We start from the raw sequence: 26,583 nt of genomic DNA, 5'->3' as shown, positions 1-26,583 counted from the left end.
CGACACCGCGCCGCCCCCCTGCCTTCGCGTTTCCCTTTTTAAATATAATTTTTTAAAATTCTTTTCTTTTTTTTTTTGTTTCACTTTCCCCGCGCTGGATCCCGCCGCAGCTCCGCAGTGCGCGGACCGTGCAGCGGGGCCGTCCTGGTGGCGGGCGTGTCGCCGGGGGAGCTTTGACGGGACTACGACTCCCGGAGTGCCCCGCGCGGCGCGCAGCCGCCTTTGCGCCGGGGGAACTACAACTCCCGGCACGCCACGCTCCCGGGGTCCTCCCGGCCTCCTCCCCCTTTGCCCCGCGGCGCCCCGATAAAGGTTCCGCGCCGCACGCAGCGCGGCTCGCTGAGGCACTGCCCCTCGGGAGGAAGGCGGGGGTAGGGGAGGCGGGAGGGGTGGGGGGGTGGGGGAAGAGAAACGACGAAAACCCGGCCGCCGGGGGCGCGCCCCGTTTCTCTCCGGGAGGGCGGAGAGGCCCGGGAGCGGTGAAGCCTGGCAGGGGCCGAGGGTGCCCCGGGGTGGGGAGGGGATAGCGGAACGGACCCGGAGGACATGGAGGGCGAAGGGGCCCCTTCGTGGCGGGGTCCCGGCGGGGTGATCCGGGAGCTCTGCCGCTCCTTCGGCCACTACAACCGGCACCTGGCGCGGCTGCAGCAGAACCTGCGCGAGACCAAGAAGTTCTTCCGCGACGTCAAGTACTCCCAGGGCCACCCCTTCACCGCGGCGGCGGCCACCGGCGAGGGCACCCCCGCCGGGGCTGGCGACGGGGCCCCCCGGGACGGCCCCGGTGAGAGAGGGACGGGGGAAGTCGTGCAGGGCCTGCGGCGGGCGGAGAGGCCTGTGTTTGGGGGTGTGTGTGTGGGAATGGAGGCGGGCTGTGGGGATAACTGGGGGGGGTGTGTGTGTTGTGAGGGTTGGGGCACAGGTGCGAGGCGGTGGGTGGGCTGTGGGGAGGAAAGGGTGCTGCTGGGGGGGGATGTGGGGTCTGTAATGGGGGGGCGGGTAGCTGGGCTGTGGGTCCATATGGAGAGCTGGGGGTGTGAGAGGCTTTGTGGGGCGAAGTGAGCAGGCCAGGGGGTGAGGGGGTCTGTTGGAGAGATGGGCCCTTCTCCCCATCTTAGTGACCCCTTTCTCCTCTCCCTATCTTCCTAACCCCCACCTAGTCCCCTTTCTCGCTTCCCATCTCCCTAGCCCCCATCCTGCAGCTTCCAGCCCCCGCCTTAAGGTGTCTTGAGGGTGTGAGAGGCGATGTGGGGCGAAGTGAGCAGGCCAGGGGGCGATGGGGGTTGTCAAGGAGATGGGCCCCTCTCCCCATCTTCCTAACAGCCCCCTGCGGCTCCCAGCCTCCCCGTGGCGGGGCTGGATGCTGCAGGGGGGTGTTAGGAAAATGCAGCACGTGGGAGTGGGTGGTTTTTGGGGTTGGTGTGTTTTTCATGGAGCTCTGTGGGAGTAGTGCCCAGCTTCCTTCATCCGCTTTCTCCTCATCTGTCGCTTGTTGACAAACATTGCTGCTGGTGGGAGCCATGTGCAGAACTTCGTCTTTCCATAAGACTGTCTTGTGAGAAGAGTTGAGCGTGACATTAAATATATATAAAGATCTTCTTTATTCATTTCCAAATGGCTCATGAGTCATCCTTTTTGGCTACTTGTCCAAGATACTTGTCCATGCTTGTCTTATGCTTACGATCCTGATTTGAAAATTAAAGTGTTGTTGAGCTCTTTTGTCAGTCTGTAAATAAAGTAGTGTTCCACGTAAACTGTCAGAATAGAAGTGAATAGCTTTCTAAAAATGTGGTGTCTCTGTTTGTTTACATCTTTCTGTGGCTTCCAAGAAGTAGGAACTAGTTGGTTTCACTCGTTTTCTGTGGGTCTCACCGCTGTTTGAATGGTAGCGCTCCCCTGGAGTTGCTCTTCTGTTTGGTTACTTCTTGTAAAACATTGCTAATCAAATAGCAATTGCTAATCAAATAGTAATCTGTGAAAGTCTGCTTATAGCGCTTTGTAGATGGGGACCCAGTTTGACTTCACTGCTGAACGTGTTACCAACTGGCCCTGAAGTATCAGGGCTTGAAGGAAAGGCTGACTGCTTTAGAGCTTGTTCACACAAACAGTAATAACAGCGTAGAGTCGGCCTGCAGAGGTTGTATAACATTTACTGTTCTTAAAAATAAAACTTAAATCAGTAGTTTGCAAACTGGTGAAGTGGTGACGTGTTCCATGTGAGGCGCAAACCAAGTTAATAAATCTGATCTGTGTTAGAAGGTGGGACGTCGTGGTGGCGGTCTTGAGGGGAGTGCAGGAAGAGGAAGGGAGAGGATGAAGAGCAGGACTTGGTAAAATAATGGAGGCCGGCAGTTTTCTTGAATGAGTCAACTGCAAAATAACTGTGAACCAATGATTATTGTTTTTTAAGGTATGAGAAGACACAAGACTTTGCCCAAACCTGAGAGCCTTGGTATTGCTTATTACCTTTGTCTGAATAATCACATTTGGAGAGAGCTTCCTGTTTCTGTAAAATTTTAGTCGAATTGTACATTTCCAGTACTCTCTGAAATCTAGTGGCTGGTAATAAAGCTTTTTCACCGCTGTCTAACCTGGGGAGATTATCTTAAGTGTCAGAGGGTTTCAGGAGCACAGCTGTCGCTGACTTCAGAGCCACTTTTTCTTAGAATCTGCCCTATGGGTGGTGTCAAAGTGAGAGGGATTTAGACTGAACAGTTCTGCGGATTTTGCAGTGCTCTGCAGTGTGTCCAGGCACGAATGCTAATGTTTTGTGACATACAAAGGAACTGGGAAGTGAAATGGACAGGACACTTACTGAAGGCAATTGAAGTGGAAAAATAAACTGTGAAAGTAAATTTAGATGTCTTGGAAACAAAACAAATGTGAAGGGGTTTGCTTTTGAGACACCTGTGAGGCTGGTGTAACAACATAGAAGGGTAACTGCCCTCCGAGTCAACGCGACTCAAACAACCTAAAGCCCAGCCTGGGTTATTCTGTCCAAAACCAGACCTTGAAATATGTGCCCGGCTGAGTAGTAGCCACTGAGGTTTCAGGTAAGCGGGGTCAGTCGGGGTTGGGTACTTGAAGGAGCAAATGCAAACTTGCTTTTACATCCCACCCTCCTCTGCTTAGGAGGATGACAGGCAATGTTTGTCATTAAAGGGTTGTCACTGACCAAATGTTCCCTCTGTGGCCTCAGTACCAGGAGTCCTCAGAGGTAGAGAAGTAAAATAATTTCAAGGGAAAAAATAATTGCCTTCCAGCTACTGTTTATGAGGGGAGGGAGAAAGTCTTGTTTGCACTGTCTGCATTTCTGAAGCAATCGACAAAATATTGTCTGTTTTCCGGGTCTGCTTTGTCATGAATAGGCTTTTAGGAATGATTTGTTAAAGTACTATGACAATCCTGTAGCTTTGGCCTGTACAGGTCTGACAGCTTTTTATTCTCGCCGCTGTTAGCTAATGCGTTTGTACTGACTTTCTGTAAAAAGAAAATCTTAATTAGGGAGTCAGTATCAGGCTTTACTAAAATATGTAAAGACAGGAAAAAACCTGGAAACCCTGTTTTCTACTAATTGTAGTTGTTTTCTTCATTCTGTGCTTGAAATAATTTGAACTCTCTGATGTAGGAACCTGAAGTTTTTTGATCTTTCTTTTGTCTTAATTTGGAAATTTCTGTGAGATTTCCTCTTGTACAGATATCCACAGCATCTCCAGAGTTTTGGTCAGCGGCTGTGGTGTTATCTTAATGAGTGTGTGCTGGGGGAAAGCCCTAGGCTTGGTAGCCTAATGACTCATACGTAAATGTATTTTATAGGGGGTGAATGTATTAACCAGAGGGTTTGGAAGAGTTTTCATCCTGATGCTCTATTGACCGAGGGTATATATTCTCGTTAAAATGTGACTGCTCTGCCGGTCTTGCTGTGATCCTCAGAAGGTTAGGACTCCTATTGTGCTGTTAGGTATGTCAACAGAAGAAAATGGGTTTTAAGACTAGATAATGTGCGGAGAGGTGTTTAGGAGGGTACTTGTGAAATAGCCCCTCAAACAGATGGGAGGAGTCTCTTGCTGACAAGCTTCAAGCAAGCTTGGAGCAGAAAGATGAAGCTTGGTTGTGCAGACCATGGGGGCTGCTAATTTATCACAGCTGCTCCTGTAGGAGCTGCTTACGTTGGTGTATTGATTAGTCGCATGTGTTCTCCTGGATTAGCACCGCTGTGCTCATAGATGTGTGGTGGGGTGGAACTAAAACTTGGTTTCTATAACTGGGTGTGTTAATCGTAAGTCTTGTGGTCAAAGCATGCTGTAAATCACCACCAGCACCGCAGAAATGTAAGGATTTCTATGAAAGGTATTGGTATTTGCAATAAGAAGTGTGAGGGTCTGGCCTTATTTAAGCTTCGTTGTCTGCATGTATTATTGAAAATGGAATAGAAAGACAACAGAGACCAGACCAGCAGTGTAGCTGACCTTCCTCGAAAAGGGGATGAGTCAATGCTTAGGGCTTCTATAGATTCCATAAATTCAACCTAAGTTTCTTCTGCCAAGTGTTTGACTGAATTTTGAGATGAGTCTTGCTAAGAGACATCCTTGTTCTTGGACAGGCCTCTTTTCATCAAAAGGAGCTTAATAGGATGCACGCGCTTAAGGACTCCCCCTGCAGCCATTTTTTTTTTGAAGTGTTTATCACATGTCTCCAAATGGTACACTGTATGGATGCAGTATGTAGCACCCCCTAAATTCTTTGACAAAAGTCCTATTGCAGGCAGGAGCTTCTCACATAGATATGGGAATATCGCCACATCTCTTCAGTAAGCAAGTTCTAAATCTGCTTTTTGTTAGGTACAAGAGGAGGTCATATTCCTCCCACCTGGAATTCTTCATGGTCAGATTAGTGGCATCACTGATTAAGTACTGTATGAGTGTTTTTACCCTGTGTCTTATTCCGATGTGCAGAAATAGCAATATACTTTCCGCAATGCAAAATATGAGCAATGGCTCCGTCGCTTTGCAACTTGTGTCAGGTTTTTGAGACCTTGAGGTCGCTGTAAGATACACACTGACAGATATGCGTGGGGTTGGAACCGCTGCCATGGCCTATGTGCCTTGATGGTGCACTGGGTTAGTTGTGGTACGCCTGAATCTTGCTTTTGGTGCTGGTTCCAGGTTTGTACTTCACATACTTGGAATATCGCAGTGGGACATAATGTTAAATGTAATGGATTTGTCACTGGTACTGCTTGTAGTAAACTTTTAAAATAAATGCTGATCACAGGGAGGCTGCGTGCATGAAAAGACGAAAGGTGTTTTAAAGATATAGCATTCATATATCCATTCCGTGCTTCAATAATTTCAGCGAAGCTGCTGTATTTCAATCATTTTGTGCTGGCATTAAGACCCGTAAATACAGAAGCTGCCCAGAATGAGGAGAGGGTGCAATCTGCCTCTTCTTTTCTTTTCAAAAGGTTGTGCAGAGAAGGCTGCACGGCCTGCACAATGCCTTCTGAATTGCTTTTTTCATGCTTGGTAGCTGAAGAGCAAGCCTGAATTCCAGTCAAAGTTTCAATAGATGTAACCAGATCAAAGAAATTCTTTATCTTGTAGATGAAGGCTCAAATGTGCTATTTGTGGGTTTTTGCTGATTTTTATCTTTTGTGAGCTGCTAGCCAGATTCTGCCCTTCAGTCGCTTGACGTGGCTGCTCTACTATGGTTGTGTATCTTGAAAGGCTTGTTTAAGAAACAGTTATGAAGAGTCACACTTCAAGACGTGATGTCTCCCTTAACCTTTTCCAAACTGTTGGGTTTATGTGGGTCAGCGTCTGGGGCTGCGTGGGGCAGAGGAGCAGGAGAGGGGTTCCCCTTAATGTTGTGTGGGATGGAAGGACCCCTCTGATGCAGAGAACTCCTCCAGCAGTCCTATTCCCAGACTGCGGATTTGAAGGAAAGGTAAATCTTAGGCAAGATATTAAAGAAGCCTTAAACTGGGTCTAAGACATGACCAGCTACGTGTGGTGTTGCTCCCAATTTGAATGATGCTAATTAAAATAGAGGGATGGAATGCTATGAGGATGAGGACTAGAATAGCTGTTGTGTGTTATCGTTAATTTGGTTAGTAGTATTGAGGAATATCTTGGTATATGAGAGTATCTTGTTTTCTTGTGGCTTGAGATGCTGAAACAATTTTGGATGCCAGAACATGACTCATGAAAAGAATTTTAATAGCCCTGGTGAAACAGGACCTTCCCCTACAATATCCCTGCTGGTGTTTTTCTGCTGTATTGTGTTTGAGTCTATCTTTAAACTGTCATTCTTGTCAGTTTGCCTGATATCAGGGCAGTCGTACTGGTTTATAGCTTTCAGATTTGGCAGTGCTTCTGGGGACTGGTGTCTCCACTTGCCATTTCGTTCTTGGGTGCCATGTGCCTTCAGATCGGGGAGCATGGGCTGGCTCTCTGGCGGTGGTGGAACACGAGCTGTTTTGTACTCGCGGGGATTGTGCTGAAGTGCAGCAGATGGGGAATTCGTTTGTATCAATTTTTTTGTACTACCAGAATTACTGTTGCTATGCATAAGGTAACGCAAAGCTCCTTAGACTTCAGCTTAGATGACTGAGCATGGGAAAAGCTGTATTTAGGACTTGTAAAAGAATACAGAAGCTAAATTCAGTGCTGAGACTGAATTTATGTAGTGAGGCAAATGCAAGGAGTTGCAGCATCATGGACTAAGAATTCAAAGGGCCTGGTTAGTGGGATGGTACAACTGATACCTCAGATGGAAGGTGGGTAAAGAGAGTGATTACAGGGAGTCTCGCTACTCTGAAGAAGATACAGATGTTGAGTAATTTCCTTTTGCAGCTCAGATATTGTTCTTAAAATTAGTAAGAATACCTGGCAGACTGTGCCTATTTAGTTTCACTGTATAGGTTAGAAGAGATGCGTACTGTTAGTGTGATCAAAGGAGTGAAGCTGTTTCTTACTGTGTTTTAGACTGCACTAGGAACCTTCTGGCTGCTAGCAAAGAGTGTCTTCCCTTGGGCTCATCTCTACACAGGCTGGTGAAAGCGTGACAATTTCTTTAGCTGCTGTGATTGTCTTTCTGTCATAGGGAATTGCTGGCAGAGGCCATTAGTTCTGGTACCACGTCTTGGCAAACTTCATCTTGTCATCTGCTTCATGTAGAGAAGGCATTTGCAAGAATGCCTTTCCTTGAGGCTAAAAGGTGGTTTTACTGTTTTAATGTCAACGATCCTAGACTTTGGTCAACAACCTTGTGCAGTAATACTCTTGGAATTTGGTAGATGCAAAGTATTTTACATTTTTAAGTGCGTGGGTGGAACTGTCACTGATTCATAGTTGATTGAATTTATTTCTGGTAAGTGACAGGAACGTTCTGTGCAGCCAAGCCATCAAAACTTGTGAAGAGTTAGCCTTAGTGACCCATTGCGCCTCCTTGAACTCTAGAGCAAGGCAAAATGCAGTTCCAGCCTAAGGCAAAACTAGCCCTCTGGTTGTTTCAACCTTGACGACTGTTTCCTCTTGACTTTTAGGGCCTACCATTAGTCTGCTACTAGCCTGCTGAAGAAAGCTCTGTGTGAACACTTTCCAGTGAGATAGGTGGGGAGAACAGTAACAGATTGTCTTAATGGCTTTGAGAATCAACCTACTGTGGACCTCTGTTGGTGCAGTAGAAATGCTGAATTGCTGACACTAGTTTCAGGATACATAAGCAAATTCTTGGTGCTGTGTGGGTTTCTTGGTGGGCTGTGGGGCAGCAGTGTCTGAACTTTTGCGTTCAGACAAAACTTAGATATGAGACTTGTTGTTCAGCCAACCTGTTCTAATGCAGTCTGTCCTCAATTTTAGGACAGAATTTCATTTCCTTCCCTCGCCATGAGGAAGAGCATCTCCAGCGGACTGTGAGCTGGCACCCCTGCCTTCTGATTCTTGGCCAGAACTGTAATGCCAAATGCCAGTTACTGAACATACTGCTGGGTGAAAAGCTGCTCCCTACCACCAAAATCAGCAATGAGGAGAATTGTAAGAGGCGACGGATCCGTTTCACGCATGGAACACAAACACGGATTAGTCTAGCGCTGCCTGAGCAGTATGAACTGGTTCACATGATGGCAGCCCACCGAGGGCACTGGGACACGATACCAGAGGAGGACTTAGAAATTCATGGGGACAGCGAAGACCCTGCTCACCGGATAGCGGAGCTGGAGGTCATGCTGCCGTACTCACTACTAAAGGTAACCAGGTGTCCATGTACCATCGGTGCAGTGAACTTAAGATGCAACATTTATAATCCTAATAAAGCTAATGGTGTAAACTCTCAAACATAGGAATCTTTTTAATGAAAGAGAAGCTGGAAGTCTGGTGTTAGGATTTTAATTGGACATCACTGTCTATGCTCGTGTGCTATTGTTTCAGTGTTGACTCTTAGCATTATCATTCTTCTGTGATGTTTCCATCCATCTCCAAAGCCAAGCTGACTCTGATGTAACTCCAAGTGTCTTCTAAAATTGTACTCTAGTTTCAAGGTTATTCAGAGCTTCTTAAATCCATCATCTGATAAAATGACCTGAAATTGAAGGTGTTAAGAACAAGAAGGTGGGAGTCTCTCCTCAGTTTTTTTTTTAACACTGTTAGTATCTTGCTTTGGTGTTCCTTTTACTTGTCCACAAAACGTGTTCCTACCCTGCAAGTATTGCAGTTTGGTGTTCAGCAAATATCTTTAAAGGTGAGGGTTGTATTTTGTAGCTTTTGATAGCTTCCGTAAGCTTTCATCGTGTTTCCTGTCTTACGTCGAGCGTTTGTTATTGCAATATAATACTTCTGGAGCATTGTGTTTGGTAGTCGAATATATGGATAGATAATTAATTCTTAAATATAAATTGCTTAAGTGCAAAGAATCTGATCTGTTATCACATGAGTAAGTGTATGAACTTCATAGTTGAACAATAAAATAGCAAGGTGATCTTTTTCTGGACATATGAATCAAGACCTGATTGAAAATAGGCAGGAGATGAAGAACCCAGTCTGTCTTTATCAGTTTGGGTTTGTAAAATGTCTTTCGTCTGGAGCTAAATTTAAGGCTACCCTAATGAGATGAGCAGAGTCAATGCTATGTTGTAGTGCGTTTGTGGCTTCCAGTATCCACTGAAAGAGAACAGAAGTGCCATGTTTGTATAAACAGCGTGTGAGGCATCCACCGCTTTCCCAAAGAGCACCAGATCAGCTGCTGGTGCTGCGAAGTAAATGCCTGTTCTGCATCTTCTGCTTGTAAAATCCTGCCTTGGTTATGCATAAAAGAGTATTTAGCTTTACATTTATTTTACTTGGTTACATTTTTACATGGGCCAGTTCAGGCACACTGCAGTTTACAACCGTCTTTCAGATTTCTCATGTGAGTGACAAAGATCTCTCTGTCTGGCTTTGGTTATATTTAGGACACTTAGATGAAAACAGCTACTCAGATAAATTTGAAAAGGGTTGGTGAAATAAAAAGCTCTTCCAGTAGAAGGAGAGGGAGGGTGAATCACAGCTAGCTTCAGATTGAGTCAAAGGATTCCTTACATGAATTCAAGGGGCTAAAGGAAGAACAAAATTTTCTTTAAGGCTGATAGGAGAACATAATGCGTTTTAGCAGGTAATTCCTGTGAAGTTACAGGGGTCTGACCTCCTGTTGAGAGACCTGTGGGGTTTTCCACCCTTCTGGCTAGTGTGCGTTCTCCAGCTCTGCTAAGCATACACCAAGACAACAAAGTTTTTTAAAATAAATGTCTGCTAGTCATGGACACTGCTTCTGTAACTAGTGGAATATATATCTGGAGCAGTAATGGATGAGGTTTTTTGGACGCTATCCAAAACTGCATGTCTGCAGAACTACTCTGAAAGAACTTCTGCTTTTTCTTAGCTTGTAAAACAAAACTAGTAGTCTAATAGCAATAGCGTGCTTGATAATAGCATGGTATTCAGTATGGATTTTAAGGATTAAAATTTGCCCAGGAACCGAATAATTTGCACCTTTTGGGCAGAGGGGGAGGGAGATCAATCTGAACGTTACCCCACCTGTTACCTAGGATCCCTGTATTTTTATCTGTTGTTTTTTCTCCCAACAGCAGAGTGCTTATGAGTAGTGCTGTGTTTCATTAAAACCTTACATTGTAGATACTGAAACACCTGACTAGTGTTGGAAGAAACATTTATGGGTCCTTACTGTGGACTTGAACAGTTACAGGAGATGAGTTTCATGTGTGGATTTCTGTTTGAAGTCACATTCATTTCCCACAGTGAGGGCACTTACCTACCAGAAGGCTGCCATCAGAGGAGCTCTCAGTGATTTCAGGACCTGGGGAATGCTGTGCAGCTTTTCAGGCCTAAGTATCTCTTACCAAGAGACTTAATTGCAGAGGCTGGCTGGGGCACCAAGATTACACGCTGCTGTTTTGTGCGGGCACTTAATGCTGAATCATGCTTCATGCTGCAGATACTTGTCTGCTAAATCCAAACTCATTAGCCATTACTCCAGTAAAGAAAGGCTAAATTATTTGTAAGTTAACAGTATTCAAATATTAACTAAACTTCTTTTTTTGCTTGGAGATAAATTCAACGCAGGTGGAGGATATACTGCTTTTTCGTATTGAACTGCCAGTGGAGCACCCTGAGGTTTTTTCTTTAGTCTGATATCCAGGATGGGATTGTGCTTGTTTTTCTGGGTTACTGGAGGATGTTTTAATCAAAACTTGTTTTATGGAAAAGGGGGTGAGGAGGAGGGAGCCAAAAATTGCATTTGCATGGGTCGGCTGCTGTGAGAACACTACCTTATGCTAATAGGTATGTGAACTTAGTTATTTTTAAATGTAAAATATCAGGGAAGGAAAAACTTCGGCAAAGCTGCTCTATTCCTTGGGGATCACTGTGCACAGGAATGCATCTAGGTCATGGGGAATAATCCATCTAGCCAGACAGATTATTAGATTTATAGTGGGAGTAAACAGTTGGCTCTTTCCCTAAATCTTATCAGTTGTGCCTGGAAGTGGAAACGGACTTCTCTGAAGTATTGGTTTTCGTCTGGATGGTACGGCTGAATGGGAGGAGGGTAACAGGGCTGAAAGCTTCCTTTTTCATGCCTTTGTCTTGCTTTGTGCTTCATGCGACTTTGAGTCTTGGACTGAAAAGTTTTAGCCAGGGCTTGTAGGGAAAGACAAAATTTTCAGCTGCTCTGACGAAGCTGGAAAATGAATGAAGAAATACAAAGTGGTTCTATGAGCTCCAACAGAAGAATCCAATGAGTTTGGATTTGTTGTTGCATTTCTTCAGGTGCTATAGCAGTGATTCAGGTCATATGAATTAGTAGTTGTTACAAGTAGTGAGGAATGTGGTTAAGTACCTATTGGGTGGTTATTTTAATGTACATCCTGCTTAAAACTTGGAAGAACGTGCCCTGATCTTCTTGAGGGTATTTTTAATGTGTTTGGTTGTGGTGTTAATACAGAAAACTGAGTAGCTTTTGTGTTGGTTGTGACACTCTTCCTTCCTCGTAGCATTGGTCTACTTTGGGGTATGCTGAGATGCTCCTGCCACGTACCAGCATCAAATACCTGAAGTCGTGTTCCTCCGTCCCTTTACGCTGGCGTAACTGAGTGGAGAAGATAGGGAAAATGCCAGCACTGTGAAATTATTCTTCCGTCTGTATGAAATCTGTTCTCTGTTCCTAGTTTTGCTGGCTTAGTGATATATCTTTTACAGGGGAAGAGTTCATGGTCAGAAAAAGAGCATTGCTTCTCAGACTGTTTGGTGAGTGTGTGCACCTCACAGGCTTTCTTGGGCTGGCCCTTCCAGCAAAGGTAAAACAAATTCCCTGATCCAGTGGAGTTCAGGGTCATTGCACAAAATCAAAGCACATTCTGTAAAGGACAGCAATGAATCCTGGAGACCAGAGGTGTGTAGTTCAGTCTTCTTACCTGGGATTTTCTCTAGATTGGAGTTAACTGAGCTTCTGACTCGGAACTCCACGGAAATAGAATAAACTGGCAAGATTTCAGAAAAATTGGGGTGGGGTGTGTGTTTTTTTTTTTTTTAAAAATAATAAATCTAAGTAGAATCTAGGGGTATATATGTAACTCAAGTTAATAGGGAGGTGATGAAATTAAATCACATGTAATAAATGCAGTAATTGCCAGACTTTTCTTGGAAGGCAGAATATTCAAATTGGCTTAGAAAAAGACTGAGCTGGGCTCTCAGTCATAATCTGCTTGGTAGGAGTCTGGGTAAAAATCTGGCTAAATTGGGTTAGCTTCTTAGCACCTCAGTTAACTAAGCAAACAGTGATTAAACTGCCCGAAGCCTAGCAAAATAGGACAAGGTCCTCTTGGGATGTAGCAAATAAGTTCTTTTTAACTCATTTGGAAATGAGGAATTATCTATTGATTTAGTAAAATGAGACACTTTGGTGGTCCCTGAATGGAATTAGTGAGACTCCACTTGTCTTACTGTAGGTCAAAACTTACTTGATCCTTGATTTTAATTTTTATTCTGAGGTCTGGGAAGCAGTGGTCATCCTGGCATTGTAAGTCTGAATCCCTAGATGAGTACATAGTGTCCCTGCACGGTATACTCTTTAAACTGTCTTTTTTGCATGGCTGTTGACAGCATCTCTGCGTCAGATTTAAGTGGAGGAGCTGTAACTCTGATATTGGCGTACCTGATGTTCAGATTGCTAAGTGGGAGGCTTTGATATTTTAAAAAGGGCCTTTTAGTTAAGGAAGCTATGAATGAAGTTACTTGACAGCCATTTCATGCTTACAGCTCTGTCACAAGCGTTCCAGTGTGTTTATAGCGGTGTGACCTTGTGAGAACCAGCTTAAAAATTTCAGGAATCCAGTGTGAGTCATAGGTATTCCCCATATAGGAAGACTTGATCCCTAATAGTATGAAGCTGCATAGACAGTGTTCAGACTTCTGTAGGACATGAGGCGGGGGGGGGAAAAAGGCAAGAAATGTTGCTAATGCTCTTTGGAAAAGCCTGAGAGGCCTCTACGGAAACAGAAGGACCAGTTGCTCACGCTGTATTGGGTTGTCTGTGTTGGTTTTCTCCCTGTCTCCTAGAGACAGCACTGGCTTCCTCCTTTGTTTACAGTCGCTGGCGTGAGTCATCCGTCCTGGTGAATATTGCAGCACTGCACATCCCATCCTGCTCATCCTCCTCTGCATCAGACAGGTTTGAGTTCAGCGCCTGGGAGTCCTGTGGCAGCACTCGCTGTCAGCTCTGAGAGCAGTCAGGAGACCTGGTCACGTCTTTCCTTTTTCTGGGGGAGAAAAATGATTGAAGAACTCTTAGTTATCGCCCCCTGTTATGAGTCAGGAAGATGGCACTTAAATTCTGTCTTTGGTTCAAAGCCTTTGACATTTTCTTTCCTTATTTTAGTAGAGTGATTTATGCAATTGTAACACTGTTCCTGCATATCCAAAGATGAATCTCGTCTCCTTCCGTGGATGGGAAGGAAGCCGGTTGCAGAACTGGCTCTCTTCAGTAGAGTTTGTAAGAAGTGATGTTGGCAGGAGCATATGACCAAAGCAGTGAAACTCTACATAGTAAGAAAATAAGTAAATAAAATACATCCCTTAGCTTTTGGTTGGATTTGAAAAAAGTCATAACTAAGCTTGTCACAGCCATCTGTTCCTCCTCATCTGTCCTTTGAATGTGAACTCTTTGGAATCGGTTATTGTGCTGCCTTTGTTTTGGCAGCAGTGGCTGGTGTCGTACTTTCTACTGTTGGAAGCTACCCTGAAAACCGACAGCATGACTGTCTCCTCAAAGAGCTGCAGATCTGGTAAACATTGATGGGAGAGGTTGTTGCAAAATGGGGCAGCTGTAAGCTAAAGAATAACAGCTGTTCTGCGATAGCGCTTACCTGGGAAATTTCTTCTAAGTTTTGTTCTGAACTAGACTAAAACTCAAAGGTGGTACTTGATACAAAATAAGAGTTTTGGAGTCAGTGGGCACTGATCCTTGTCTGGCTGCATCCCTGCCAGAGGGCTGTCGGCAGCCTTGCAAGTAGGGTACATACTAAGGCGTGATACTGTAGGTGAGACTCACAGCTGTTCTGAAGGGTTTGAATGTTTCTGGTTTTGCACTTTGTGAATGAATTACATGCAAAAAAGCACTGTATCAGATTTTGAAAGGATCTGTACAAACCTATTCCTTTTACTTTCTCACTTGCTAGGAAGTGGACGTTGTGGTAGCACCATGTCGTGGATTCCAGTCTGCTGAAGCCACCTTGGGAGAGTACGTGAACCAAGTCTTGCCTGTTGTCATCTTCGCCATCAGCGAGGCTGAACTTTCTTCGTCAGATGAGAATGAACTGCGTGAAATCAAAGAGAAATTCTCTTTGCCCATTTTCTTCTTCAAAGTGCCAGAGTCGGGGGCTGACCTGATCTCTCCCAAAAAAACTGGTAATGAAAAGTCCTCCCTTTACTGCCAGCTGATGGACTTGGAGTACCTGAGTACCAACCACTGCAGCTGCGGGGCACCCGGTCCTGATGCCGATGCCCAGAGCATGCTGGTGGAGCAGTCTGAGAAGCTCCGTCTCCTAAGCACTTTTTCCAGGCAGGTGCTTCAGAAGCATCTCGTGGAAGCAGCTACCAGTTTAAATGAGGTGCACTGCCGCTGCCTGAACATCTTCATCAACCAGGCTTTCGACATGCAGCGGGACCTGCAGATCACCCCCAAGAGGCTGGAGTATACCCGCAAGAAGGAGAATGAGCTCTATGAGTCTCTGATGAACATTGCCAACCGCAAACAAGAGGAGATGAAGGACATGATTATAGAGACTCTGAGCAATATGAAAGAGGAGCTCTTGGAGGATGCTGCTAATATGGAATTCAAAGGTAACTCCTGGCAGGAGAGTAATGGGAAGGAATTAGTTAGGGGCTTTAAAGGAGAGTGGCAGAGTAATATTTACCATCTGCTAAGGGATGGTTGAATGGCAGTCTAGACAAGTGACTTTGCAAGAAAATTCAGAACTAATACACAAAGAATTTTTCTGTAGGTATCTCCCGGGTGAAAAGCAGTGTTCTTAAATGAGAGGCCTGAATATATTAAGTCTTGGTTTCTTGCAAATCGGATTTTTTCCCCCAGAGCTCGCTGCACAGTTTTGGGCTAGGGTATTTTACTTCTCTGCTTAAATTCCCTATTCTGCTGAAGAAGAAAATAACTCTCAATTTTGCCTCAGTGGATATGGTGAGACTTGGGAATAAATCTATCCTAAGAAAAACGCTGTTTGAGTTTTAGCGATGAAGGCTTGATTTGTACGTTTTGCTTGACCTCTTTGAGAGAAGTTCGCATAAGGCTTTTGAGTATAGAACCTCCTAAAATGAAATTCTGCTGGGTAGGTAAGGTTTTCCTTTCACAAAAAAAATCAACATATTGTGCTCCAGAGGCCTACGCTTGGCATTTAGTGTGTGTGTTTGGGAAATGTGAGAATTTTCACTACATCGTCTAGTCCCAGAACTTCCCGGAACACACAAGCTGGAAGCATACAGAATGATGTGTAAACTGCGAAGGGTGAGAGGCTATCCAAATTCCGTCTGTGGGAATACGTGGTCTGTCATAAACATCAAAGTGAAGATTTGTAGGTTGATGCTCCACAGCTCTCTTCTCCTCTGCTTGCTAAGCAGAGGTTTACCATAACAATCACTTATTTTCTAAGGAAATGCAGTTCACTGGGCTGATGGGCAAAGATTTTTCTATTTAAAATAAAATCGGAAATAACTCTAGGCTATAGGTTTAGAAGAAATTATTTTTTGGGAATTGAGTGCTCTTCTGAGGCATGAGAGAGGCTAAAACTCTAGATAATTCTGTTTGTCTTGACTGACTTCCTTCCAATTTCAAATCGGAGTGTTATCCCCTGGGGCGAAGAGGAGGAATGATGGATTATGTTTAATCCTGCAGGTTACGATCAGGAGCTTCTGCAGGTGGGAAATGGATAAGATCTTTCCTGTCTCTTGAAATGCTTGCTTTGCAGTGCCCACGCAAAATGTTGTCCTCATAAAGAGCTTGTTTTAATTGCAGCATTAACCTATCTGTGTGCTGCAAAACCCCACAAAAACGAGCATACACTAAGGGTACAGAGAGTGTGTTAATCCTACCTGTTTAGGGCTGCTATTGCTCCAGGATCAGGACAGGTAATTCCTGTACTCTCTGTCCCACTCTTTGCAGAGTTGGAGCGCTGTAGTGCCCGAGTTCAGAATCCTGTATGTGCAGGAGTATGTTTAGGGGCAGCACAAGGTAAAACACTTGCAGTAAATGTGTGTCTATGTTTATATGCACAACAAATATCACTTAGAGTGTAGCATCTTGTTGGCTATCAGTATGTGAAGCAATACCCTAAAAGGAGGAAGATGTTATTTTGAGGAGCTAATGCCATCTGCCGATCCCGGGATTTGTTTTAAATAGGCTAGGCTGTTGTTGGCCAAAATCCAGAGACAAGGTCTTCAGCTCCTGGTAGTAATGTATTACCGCTCAGAGCAGTTACGGTGCATGAGCAGTGATTGCTCAGTGTTTCTTTAAAAATACCAAGTGGTAATCAACCTCTTCAAGGTTGCAGGAAAAAAAATTCCGTGTAACCAGTGTGGCTGTTTTATCGCTTTCTTCATAACATTCAACATCCAGCAGTGCTTAGGGATTGCACTGTGGCTTGGAAGAATTTCCTGAGCTGTACTTCTTTAGATGGAAGGACAGCTTTGTGCTTCTGCCCTTTAACTTCTGGGGTGATACTGTACCGGTGTAAACCTGTAGTAGACTCTGGACGAGCATTCTATAGCTAGCAGGTGTTAGAGTTGGCTATCCTGTGAATTTGAACACCAGTGAATGGAAGCAAACATCAGAATATTTTCTGCCTTGGCCAGATGTGATTTTTAGCTTCCCTGAAACTGGAGTAACAAGGTGTGCATTCCTGGAGCTACTCTGATGCTTTAGTACTTTCTATTACAGAATACCAAATTACTCAAGATCTGTAGGATTGGGCTTGGAACCTCATGTAAAACTGGCAGAACCAGTAAAAAATGTAATCCTTTGTAATAGTCAGTATAAGCGTTCTTCTGTTGCTCATGAGTTGTGGGTTTTTTTGGTACGGCTTATAAACTCAGTTTTAAACTCAGCCGCAGTGTTTCTATCAGATGGGTCTAAAGAAATGAACCCCTGAAGGAGCAAAATGGTGAAAGAGTGTTTGGAGCAGAAGTTGGCTGGGCTGGGGCTGTGCTGTACCTCCTTGGCAAAACACTCAAAGCAGCTCTCGGTAGCCATCGTTGCAACAGTGATATGTAGAGTACAAAAGATGCTTCTTTCTTTTCTTCTGTGCAGATATCATCATTCCTGAGAATGGGGAACCTGTTAGTTCCAAGGACATAAAGTGTTGTATTAAGCAAATTCAGGAACTGATTATTTCTCGATTAAACCAAGCGGTTGCCAACAAGTTAATTAGTTCCGTGGACTATCTGCGAGAGAGCTTTGTAGGGACTCTGGAGAGATGTCTGAAGAGCCTGGAGGAGTCTTGGGAGGTTTCAGTACATCCTGCAAGGAGTTTGGAGAAGTCAAAGGATGCTTCTGTACACATCACAAGCAATTATCTCAAACAGGTATGGTGACTTAAATGGCTGTCTAGAATATTCTTAATAATTGTCTTTATCCTGATCCAGCAAGGGTGGGAGGAGACTGAGGTGCTCAGTGAAGTTAGTGGAACAGTTCCTGGAGTATGTGTGGGTCTGGTGTCATTAAGGGAGATGCCAAAACTGGGCAACAGTCACTTAAAGGCCTAGTACTTACCTTTCCTAAATCTGCATATAGCAATCAAATTACAGCCTAGAAACACCTATGAGCTTAATACAATAAATAAATTGAACAAAGTGAATAATGGAGTATCCCATATAGTGTTTTATTTTTTCATTTTCAGAGGGCTAGAAAATTTTATGGTGGCTATAGCTTGCAAAGTTCCCATACTTTCATCTTTTCCTCTGCTTTCCAGATACTAAACGCAGCCTATCATGTTGAAGTCACTTTCCACTCTGGCTCAACAGTAACCAGGATGCTGTGGGAACAGATCAAACAGGTATGGGCATCTTTATCGTTTATTTCTAGTACCCGTCACTGTATAGTGAAATGTTTGTGGAGCAAAGAATAATGTGAATATTCACAGCTGCCCTCTCAATTTTGACTCTTTGCACATGCATTGGAAAGCTGTTGCTTCAGCACTAAGGCTGTATGTTTGGTTTATTCCTGGGGATCTAATATTTAATTTTAAGGAAATACCCTTTAGTGTTCCCTTTCTGTTCTGAAACAGCAAAGGAATGATGATCAGCATTTTGAAACTCTTGTTGTTTGAGTAACTGATTGTTTGTTTGGGTTTGGGGGTTTCTTGTGGTTTTTTCTGTTTGTTTTGCAATGTATCTTGATTCAGGTCAATTCACTCCTCTCTCTCCAGAGCAGACCAGACTTCCTCAGGTCTTTTGTTTTAGATTTCTGTCTGTTAAAGCATTTGTCTTTCTGAAGTTCCTGCTCCGAGCTGTTGATAACCTTTACTGCCTTCTCCCTTTTGAGATTGCTAGTGTAGATGGGTGAGAGAAGTACGAGTTTTTCCCCAAATAGGTGCAGTCCAGACTGACTGGTACCAAATCTTCAGATGCTGCCTCCTGCCCAGAAGAAGGATCCGGACTGGGTGTGCAGCAGCTGGATTTCTGTGGCTTCTAACGAAGGGTGGGGCAGGGCATCTTAATCACCCAGCAATTTAAGGGAAATGGTGCATACCGACACCACCGAGGACTTCCGCACCTTGACAGCGTGTCCATCCAGCAAAAAGCTGCTTTGCTGTAGCTTTCACCAGTTTAGAAACATCTTGCTTCCTGAGTCTCTGGGTTACTGCTTACGCTGCCTGTTCTTCCAGCCTACAACCCGCACCACAACTGTGTGGTTTGCCGTGCGATGGCTGGCTAGTTATGAATGGTCTTGGTCAGACGTGAAAGGGTGGCTGGCTTGTAGGAGTGAACTGAGCAGATATGCAGAAAAATCAAATCTCTTATTTAGTGTGTGTGTGTATAACAATATTGTGATGAATACTTCTAAATTGTTAGTAGTTACTGCAAGGTAATTATTTAGCCCAATTCTATGTGCAGATGACACTGCATTATTATAACAAGGTATCTAAGCAGTCTCAGTAAAATGACTGACCCCTTGCTTTTTTCTTGTGCGACGGCCTTAATTCTGTTTCCTGTTTTACTAGATAATCCAGCGGATTACATGGGTCAGCCCACCTGCCATCACCAGTGACTGGAAGAGGAAAGTTGCTCAGGACGCTATCGAGAGCCTCAGCGCGTCCAAGTTAGCCAAGAGCATTTGCAGCCAGTTCCGGACCAGGCTAAACAGTTCCCATGAGGCTTTTGCAGCTTCTCTGCGACAGGTGAGTGTGTGGAGCTGTGAAGAAGGTCTTGGTTTGTACACCGCCACTTGTGGCAAGAGGATTTTTGATTGTAGAGGTAGCTAAAAGAGCAGCTTGTGCAGTTAGTGCTGCCGTTCTGCAGGTAGAGGTGGCAGAGCTGATGCGAGCGCCCTAGTACAAGGTCCCATTTTTAGACTAGGTATGCTTGAAGTGGGTTCTCTACTCAGTTGTGCAAGGACCCTCAACTTCATTAGACTAGGGCTTCAAACCAGGCAGGATTACAGTGTGTATGTGATATCTCTTGTAGTTAGAAGATGGCCATTCTGGCAGGCTGGAGAAAACAGAAGACCTGTGGCTGAAGGTGCGGAAGGATCATGCTCCTCGGCTTGCACGACTCTCGCTGGAGAGCAGGTCCCTCCAGGACGTGCTGTTACATGGTGAGCTTTGTGCTTGATGTTCTCTGTATTATCTTCTGCTCCCTCCTTCTGAAGCAGCCAGTGGGTGTAAAGGAGTAGGAGGGGTGTTTTTGCTTTTCGCTCAACTATTTCAGTGAGCCTACATCTGACACATCGCAAGTACCTTGAATTGTGCAGCTGCTGGCCCGTGAAAAGCTCTGGGCTGCCAACCTGACAGTGTATGGGAAGAAATAAACATGTTTTAATGTCTGACTAAGTGGATGTTGTGCCTTACAGGCAAACCAAAGTTGGGCCGTGAGCTGGGACGAGGACAGTATGGTGTGGTCTATCTGTGTGACAGCTGGGGAGGGCATTTCCCATGTGCACTGAAATCTGTTGTTCCTCCTGATGAGAAGCACTGGAATGATCTTGCACTTGAGTTTCACTATATGAGGTACGTATCGTAAGCGCTGTCTCATTCCACGTGGATCTCCTTAACTTCACTGCTGCAAACAAATATGCTTTACATTTGCGTAGGCAGAACCTTGCTTACTATAGTTCTACTCTGCAGTGACTTGGCCTAATGAAATCTAACCTGCCATTTCCAGGGAAGGCAAGACAGCTTTCCAGTGCCACTGCAAAAATGTAACAGGCATAGACTGGTAGGCAGACATGCTCCTTCCTATCTTAATCTGATTCTGCAGTCTCTATGCTGTTCAAATGCTTGCTATTTTGCAGAGTAAATTAGAATTAATAGAGTATGATAGCAAACAGTTCTTCTCCCCTGATTTTTGGTGTTGAATCATCCCTCCTTTCCCAATCTGTTCTTGTCCTGTCTGAATTCACAAAAAAAGATGGGTCTGCACTGCAGAAAACAGCTTGTTTTTTAGTAAACAGCCACAGGCAGGTGCTGCAGTACAGACAGCTGAAATAATACAGCATTTCTTTGGTACTATAACCTTTAATAGGCTCTCCTGAGTTTAATTGGATCAGACACAGCTGTATTTTGTTACGGTCCTCAGAACCGTGGGGTGCTGTGAATTTTTACTGCACATGGTATATAGGTTTATCTTGCTGTTGTGCTAAAGCTGCAGCTATTGGGCATTTTTCCTTTACAAGGTGAGGCTTGTCCTGGGGTGGAGGGGAGGAACATACAAAAATGACCTGCTTTTTGTGCTGAACTTTCTCTAGGTCTCTGCAGACACACGAGCGGCTCGTACACCTCCATGGTTCTGTGATAGATTATGGCTATGGAGGAGGCTCCAGCATCGCTGTCTTACTGATAATGGAACGGTTACACAGAGACCTCTATACAGGACTAAAGGTAAGAACAATCTGTGCGTGTGTGTGTATGTACATATTTTTTGTATATACATTAAAAAAATTCACATCTAAATACCTACTAATCTGTAAAACAAAGCTATAATTGCTTAGTTTTCAGGGGTTTTGGCAAATAAAAGTAAGCGAAAGTAACTTCCACTTGTAAGAATTAAATCTGTGTTTGTTTATTCTTCAGGCTGGGCTAGAATTAGAAACACGATTACAGATTGCCTTGGATGTAGTTGAAGGAATCCGTTACCTTCACAGTCAGGGACTCGTGCACCGGGATATCAAACTTAAAAATGTCTTGGTAAGGAAAACTTTTGTATCTGGCTAATCCTGAAGTTTTATGAGGCCCTTTAGTGCGAGGGAGAAGTATGCTATAAGTGAAGTAATAGCTTTCTTCATACAGGATATTTTAACTTGTGGTATTGTTAACCACAACCAGCCTTGCAGTGAGGTTTCTCTACCTCGTTTTCAGGCAGAAAGCCCTAGGGAAAAGTGAGCAGTAGAGTGACTTCTCTTGAAGGTAAAGAGCTTGAGCTACAAGTAGGACTTCCAGTTCCCGGTTCTATTAAAGCCAAACCACACCCTCTGTGTGGAAGACAAGTGAAGGCATGCTTTGTTACTGAGCTTAACTAGGTCCAAGAGCAGCCAAGTAATCGGAGAAGCTTACTTAAGAACAAATGCCCAACCCTTGAAGCATAAAGAGAGTTTAAAACCTTACTATTAAAATGCAATACTGAAACTGAGAAGTATGGTTATCAGCTGCCTGTGTATGAATTCTTCTACAGCTTGACAAAAAGAATCGAGCCAAAATCACTGATTTGGGGTTCTGCAAACCAGAAGCCATGATGTCTGGCAGTATTGTAGGCACACCCATTCATATGGCTCCTGAGCTCTTTACAGGTATGCTTGTTGATTGAATCCACTACTGTCTCACTCTGGCTTGAATTTTGAAGGCCATTACTTTGAATTAATATCTCAACTTCCTTAGGAGGGAAAAATAATTAAGGTAAACAGAAGGCTACCTACTTACAATGTATAGTATGTATTTTTTTCCTGTTTTTTAAATCTCAGTCTTAAATCTTTGTTTACTTGAGAGAGACCTGTGGGATTCATAAGCTTTGCTTGAAGTGATTAATACTCTTGCGATTGGAAAGTTAAATTATTTGTTAGTAGGAAGCTGGAAATATTTGGCTTTCATAGGCAAATACTTCAGAAAGGATCCCCTGTTTTTTTGTATAGATGCCAAGCGAGGAATTCTTGAGCTGTTACTAACCTGTGGAGAGTGTTCAGATTCACTGTGTGTTGTGCTTCTGGCAGATGCACCTCTCCAAGCTTTTCTCCTGAGCAAACATCTTACAGTAGCACTTGGAGGTCCATACCACACCTACAGAATCCTTTTGGTCTATCTGAGATGCTGTCCCTGCTTTGACAAGATTGCAATCAAATTGAAGCAACCCTATTGGTGTTTAATCTAGAAAATATTATTCAGGTGGTTCTCAGTACTAACAGTGAAATACTCAGAGTAGCAGGCTAGACCTTGGCTGTAGAGGTGAGCATTGGTTTAGCCTTCCTTACTTGAGCACTCACTGTGCTCAATCTTTTCTTACTCAGTTGGTGAGCTTGTTATAAATGAGTAATTGCCAAACTCTGGGTTGAGAGGCTCTGTCAGGCTCCTGGGCTAGCAGCAGAGCCAGACTCAACTGATAATCTTACAAATGTTGGTATTTAGGTCTCTGAAAGACACCTGAGTACCTGCAGTGGTCCATGAACCTCAGCTTGGGGGCTGCTGGTAGAGGTGAAGTGTATCAGTCCTCTGAGAACTGAAAGGTCTTAACTTTTATTCCCTCCACCTTTGGCAATGACTCCTGATATGTTACCAGGCTTCATACAAGTGTTGCCTTCTGGCAGACAAGTTGTGGTTTTAATTTGAGGAAGTGGAACACCGAAATTGGTTCTCAGACTGCTGGGTTTCCAGTGATGAAGCTGTCGTTTGCCCTGCTGATCAAATGTATTTTTGTCACAGGAAAGTACGATAACTCAGTGGATGTTTATGCATTTGGCATTCTGTTTTGGTACATTTGTTCGGGACATGTGAAGTTACCAGAGGCTTTTGAGAGATGTGCAAGCAAAGATCATCTTTGGAACAATGTGAGAAGAGGTATAAATGGCTAATTTGAACCTTATTGGTAGATACTTTATGCTTGAGTAAAAACTGAGAGGAGATGAGGAAATGTGTTTTAACCTTCTTGTAACTGAAAGGCAAAAATACAAGTTGTATTGCTTCGTTGACAGTCTAAAGAGTAGCATTTATCTAGCTAAACTTGGACATGTTCTACTGAAAATCAAACTAAAATTAACAGGGATAGAAAAAGATTTACAGTTCACCATCTCCTTGCCATAGTGTCATGGGAGCTGTGCTAGCACACCGTTTGAACCGTGCGAAGCAGTACAGTGCTTATCACAGAATCACAGAATGGTTTGGGTTGGAAAGGACCTTAAAGATCATCTAGTCCCAACCCCCCTGCAGTGGGCAGGGACACCTCCCACTAGACCAGGCTGCTCAAAGCCCCGTCCAACCTGGCCTTGAACGGTTTATGATGTAAACCAGATCCCAGAAGCAGCCAGGCATGATCCCCTGAAGAATGTTTAATCCCTTGCAATTTCTGGAGGCAGTGGAGATCTGTACGTTCAAGCTGTCAGTTTATGGGCTGGATGTTGAGTAAAACACGCTGATAGTTCATCCCCAAAATGCAAACTTATTCATATGCCTGTGTAGGTTTAGTGTAGTATTGTATTTAGCAGTAGCTTAATCCTTCATGCTGCGTCATGGTATCAGAATGCTTTACTGCTTTGTGGCCTTAGGTCCTGTCCATATAATCTCTCCCCTTCTCATGTGAAAAAGATTAACTCAGATGAGTGAGTCTTGTATTTGGTCAGAAGGCTGCACTCACTGCTCGTTCTCGTGTTGAACTTGCTCCCAAAGGCATGAGTGGATGTGGGGGGGACTTGTTTTCTGGTAGGGGAGGGTACTCATTTTGCTCCCAAATAGTTGCAGAGAGGGGGCTCCAGTGAAAGTAAATGTGTTGGCCATCGTCTGGGAGTGTGCATGATCTCCTGAGTGACTTCAGCACTGCTCCCAGTGATGTCTTGGCAGCATTGCTGAAATGTAAGCTGTTATCAAGAGCGATAGACCCCAGGCAGTTCACTTTGGTCGCTTCAACCTGAACCAAAGCAACGAGAATCCCGTGGAGTTTCTCTCCAATTTGAGGTGTGCTGATGGTAACCAAGTCCCTCTCCATTTTCCAGGAGTTCGCCCGGAGCGTCTCCCCGTGTTCGATGAGGAATGCTGGCAGCTGATGGAAGCCTGCTGGGATGGAGACTCTTCCCAGCGCCCTCTCCTGGGGATTGTTCAACCTATGCTGCAGGGGATCATGGACAGGCTCTGCAAATCAAGCTCTGAGCACCCAAATAAAGGGTTGGATGACTCTACTTGAAAAGGAAGCACAGAAGAATTTTTAATTGTGGGAGAATTCTGAACCCCTAACTCTGCAGATGGCTTCTTCAGATGTAGCTCTTTGTGGCTAACATGAGTGGGACAGGTAATAGCAACCAGAAGATTGTTCATAGAGGTGAGACCTCGGGGATGTTCCATCTTGAATAGCGGCCAGAGAAATCTCCCCGGTACACCCCATTGATGCTAGTTACCCCGCTGCAGCTTTTATTATGGAGTTGTGCAAATAAGATAGAAAATCTACGCCCTTGAACTGAAAGGGATTTTTGCCAATCCCACACAAATAAGTATCAAAGAAAAGCATCTTGTGTGTTCCAGGTAGCGTCTGCGTTGCTAGGAGTTAATCACGACAGTCTTTATTTGGTAAAGTATAAAAACTTTTCCCGTTAACTGATGGCCCTCGGTGGCCTTTGGTCCACACACAACTATCCCAATCACTTATCGATTGGCACCAATTACAGTGCGGTCGGAGAGGAAAGAGAAACAGAGGCTCTAAGGCTAGAAAGTGTTTAGAAGCTAAGAGCATCTATCTGTATTAGCTTCTTGCAACACTCCAAATGTTTACATTGACAGGAGCAAAGCTTCCATGTTTTACCTAAGGGGGTTTATCTACTGTTCCACTGCAGTGCAAATACCCCAGGTTATAAGCTATTTATCTCTTATGTACCCTTCACCTCTTACGTAAACAAGCTCTTTTCTGGTAATTTTGCGTCATAATAGTTATTTGAACGTCTGAAGAAACCCGACCTTTCTTTAACAGTCTTCTGGTAAAATGGAAGACTGCTCAGAGATTACATATTGTAATACCGAAACAAAGTCATTACAACTAATGACTGTCCATGGGGAAAATGCCAATTCATTTTAATTAAATTTGGTTTTTGAGTTAGTTGTAAAGGCAATGACAGTTTTAAATTGTGCTAACTAGGACAGACGTATTTTTAAAAAAAATAAGGTTTCTTCAGCTTTTTTTTAAAGTCACATGCTTGGTGAGAGCATACTCGAGGGAAAACAGGTCATTCATTCTTCTTCAGTGGCTGTGTGTCGTGGCTCTGTCCGTTCATCTGATCGTTTCACTCTGGGATCTCTAATTTGGCTGTAATGAAAAGAATAAAAAACGGGAGGGGAGGGGAGTCCTTCGCAAGGAAGGTGTGGGCTGGGGTGGTCCCGCTGCCCTTCCCGAGAGGGCTGCTTCCGAAAAGAATATCCTTGCCCCTCTTCTGCATTTCAGGGGCAAGGTCGGTTGATCTGAATGTAAGATACCTGTGGGGTGGAGGCCGAAATAGAAAATGCACGTTGTTTACTACATGAGTTAATACTGAGTTGGCAAGTTCTCCCTGGGTTTGCTGTTCCTCCCGGCTGCAGGGGATGGGCACGCAATGGCTTTGTTTCCCAGGAAAGCTAGCATGCTGCATCCAAAGTAGCATAGGCATGTGGAATTACTGCACCTTGTAGCTGGAATTTATTGGCTAGTAGACAGCAAAATTACAACCGGTAGTCTGCCTGTTAAACAGCTTGAACAACGGAAAGGGATACATAACCCTGCAGTGTTAGTTTAGTTAAAATCTTCCTTTCTTTGTGCAATAAACTGAATTAATGCTTTTTTTTTATATATATATAAAAAAAGACTTCTTTTATTTACCTGCACGTGTGGGCATTTTTCTGGTCTGTGACGGCATTACCAGTCTGGTTCTATAAGACACAGCCTCGCCAGCTGAAAGTGCAGCAACTGAGAACCACATGCGCAGAAGAACGAATACTTTTCCGAAGTAGAATCGTTAGGCGTTTCACTGCCTCGGTGCACACTCACGCCACCTATGACACTAACAGTATTAACTCTGTTCGACTGTGCGTGGTGGTTAGTAACCTTATTTAAAACTAGGAGAGTCAAGGTCAGTCTCTTGCAAATAATAGAGGTAGCT

General features: G+C 44.2%; 1 protein-coding gene across 1 annotated transcript; it reads left to right on the top strand.

Annotated features, from left to right (window-relative positions):
- Window positions 1-391: 391 nt before the first annotated feature.
- Window positions 392-26,271, top strand: DSTYK (dual serine/threonine and tyrosine protein kinase). Its single transcript, XM_074564053.1, has 13 exons — window positions 392-781; window positions 7,860-8,245; window positions 14,225-14,888; window positions 17,362-17,636; window positions 18,023-18,106; window positions 19,274-19,450; window positions 19,737-19,866; window positions 20,122-20,278; window positions 21,016-21,148; window positions 21,341-21,454; window positions 21,939-22,053; window positions 23,177-23,311; window positions 24,460-26,271. The coding sequence occupies exons 1-13, from the start codon at window positions 547-549 to the stop codon at window positions 24,645-24,647; spliced, it is 2,793 nt and encodes a 930-aa protein (XP_074420154.1). The 5' UTR covers window positions 392-546; the 3' UTR covers window positions 24,648-26,271.
- The last annotated feature ends 312 nt before the right edge of the window (window positions 26,272-26,583 follow it).

The sequence above is a fragment of the Larus michahellis genome, chromosome 21, assembly GCF_964199755.1.
Source record: "Larus michahellis chromosome 21, bLarMic1.1, whole genome shotgun sequence".
In the NCBI taxonomy this organism is placed as follows: domain Eukaryota; kingdom Metazoa; phylum Chordata; class Aves; order Charadriiformes; family Laridae; genus Larus; species Larus michahellis.
The sequence above is the reverse complement of the archived record's forward strand: the minus strand, read 5'-3'. Positions and strand labels throughout refer to the sequence as shown.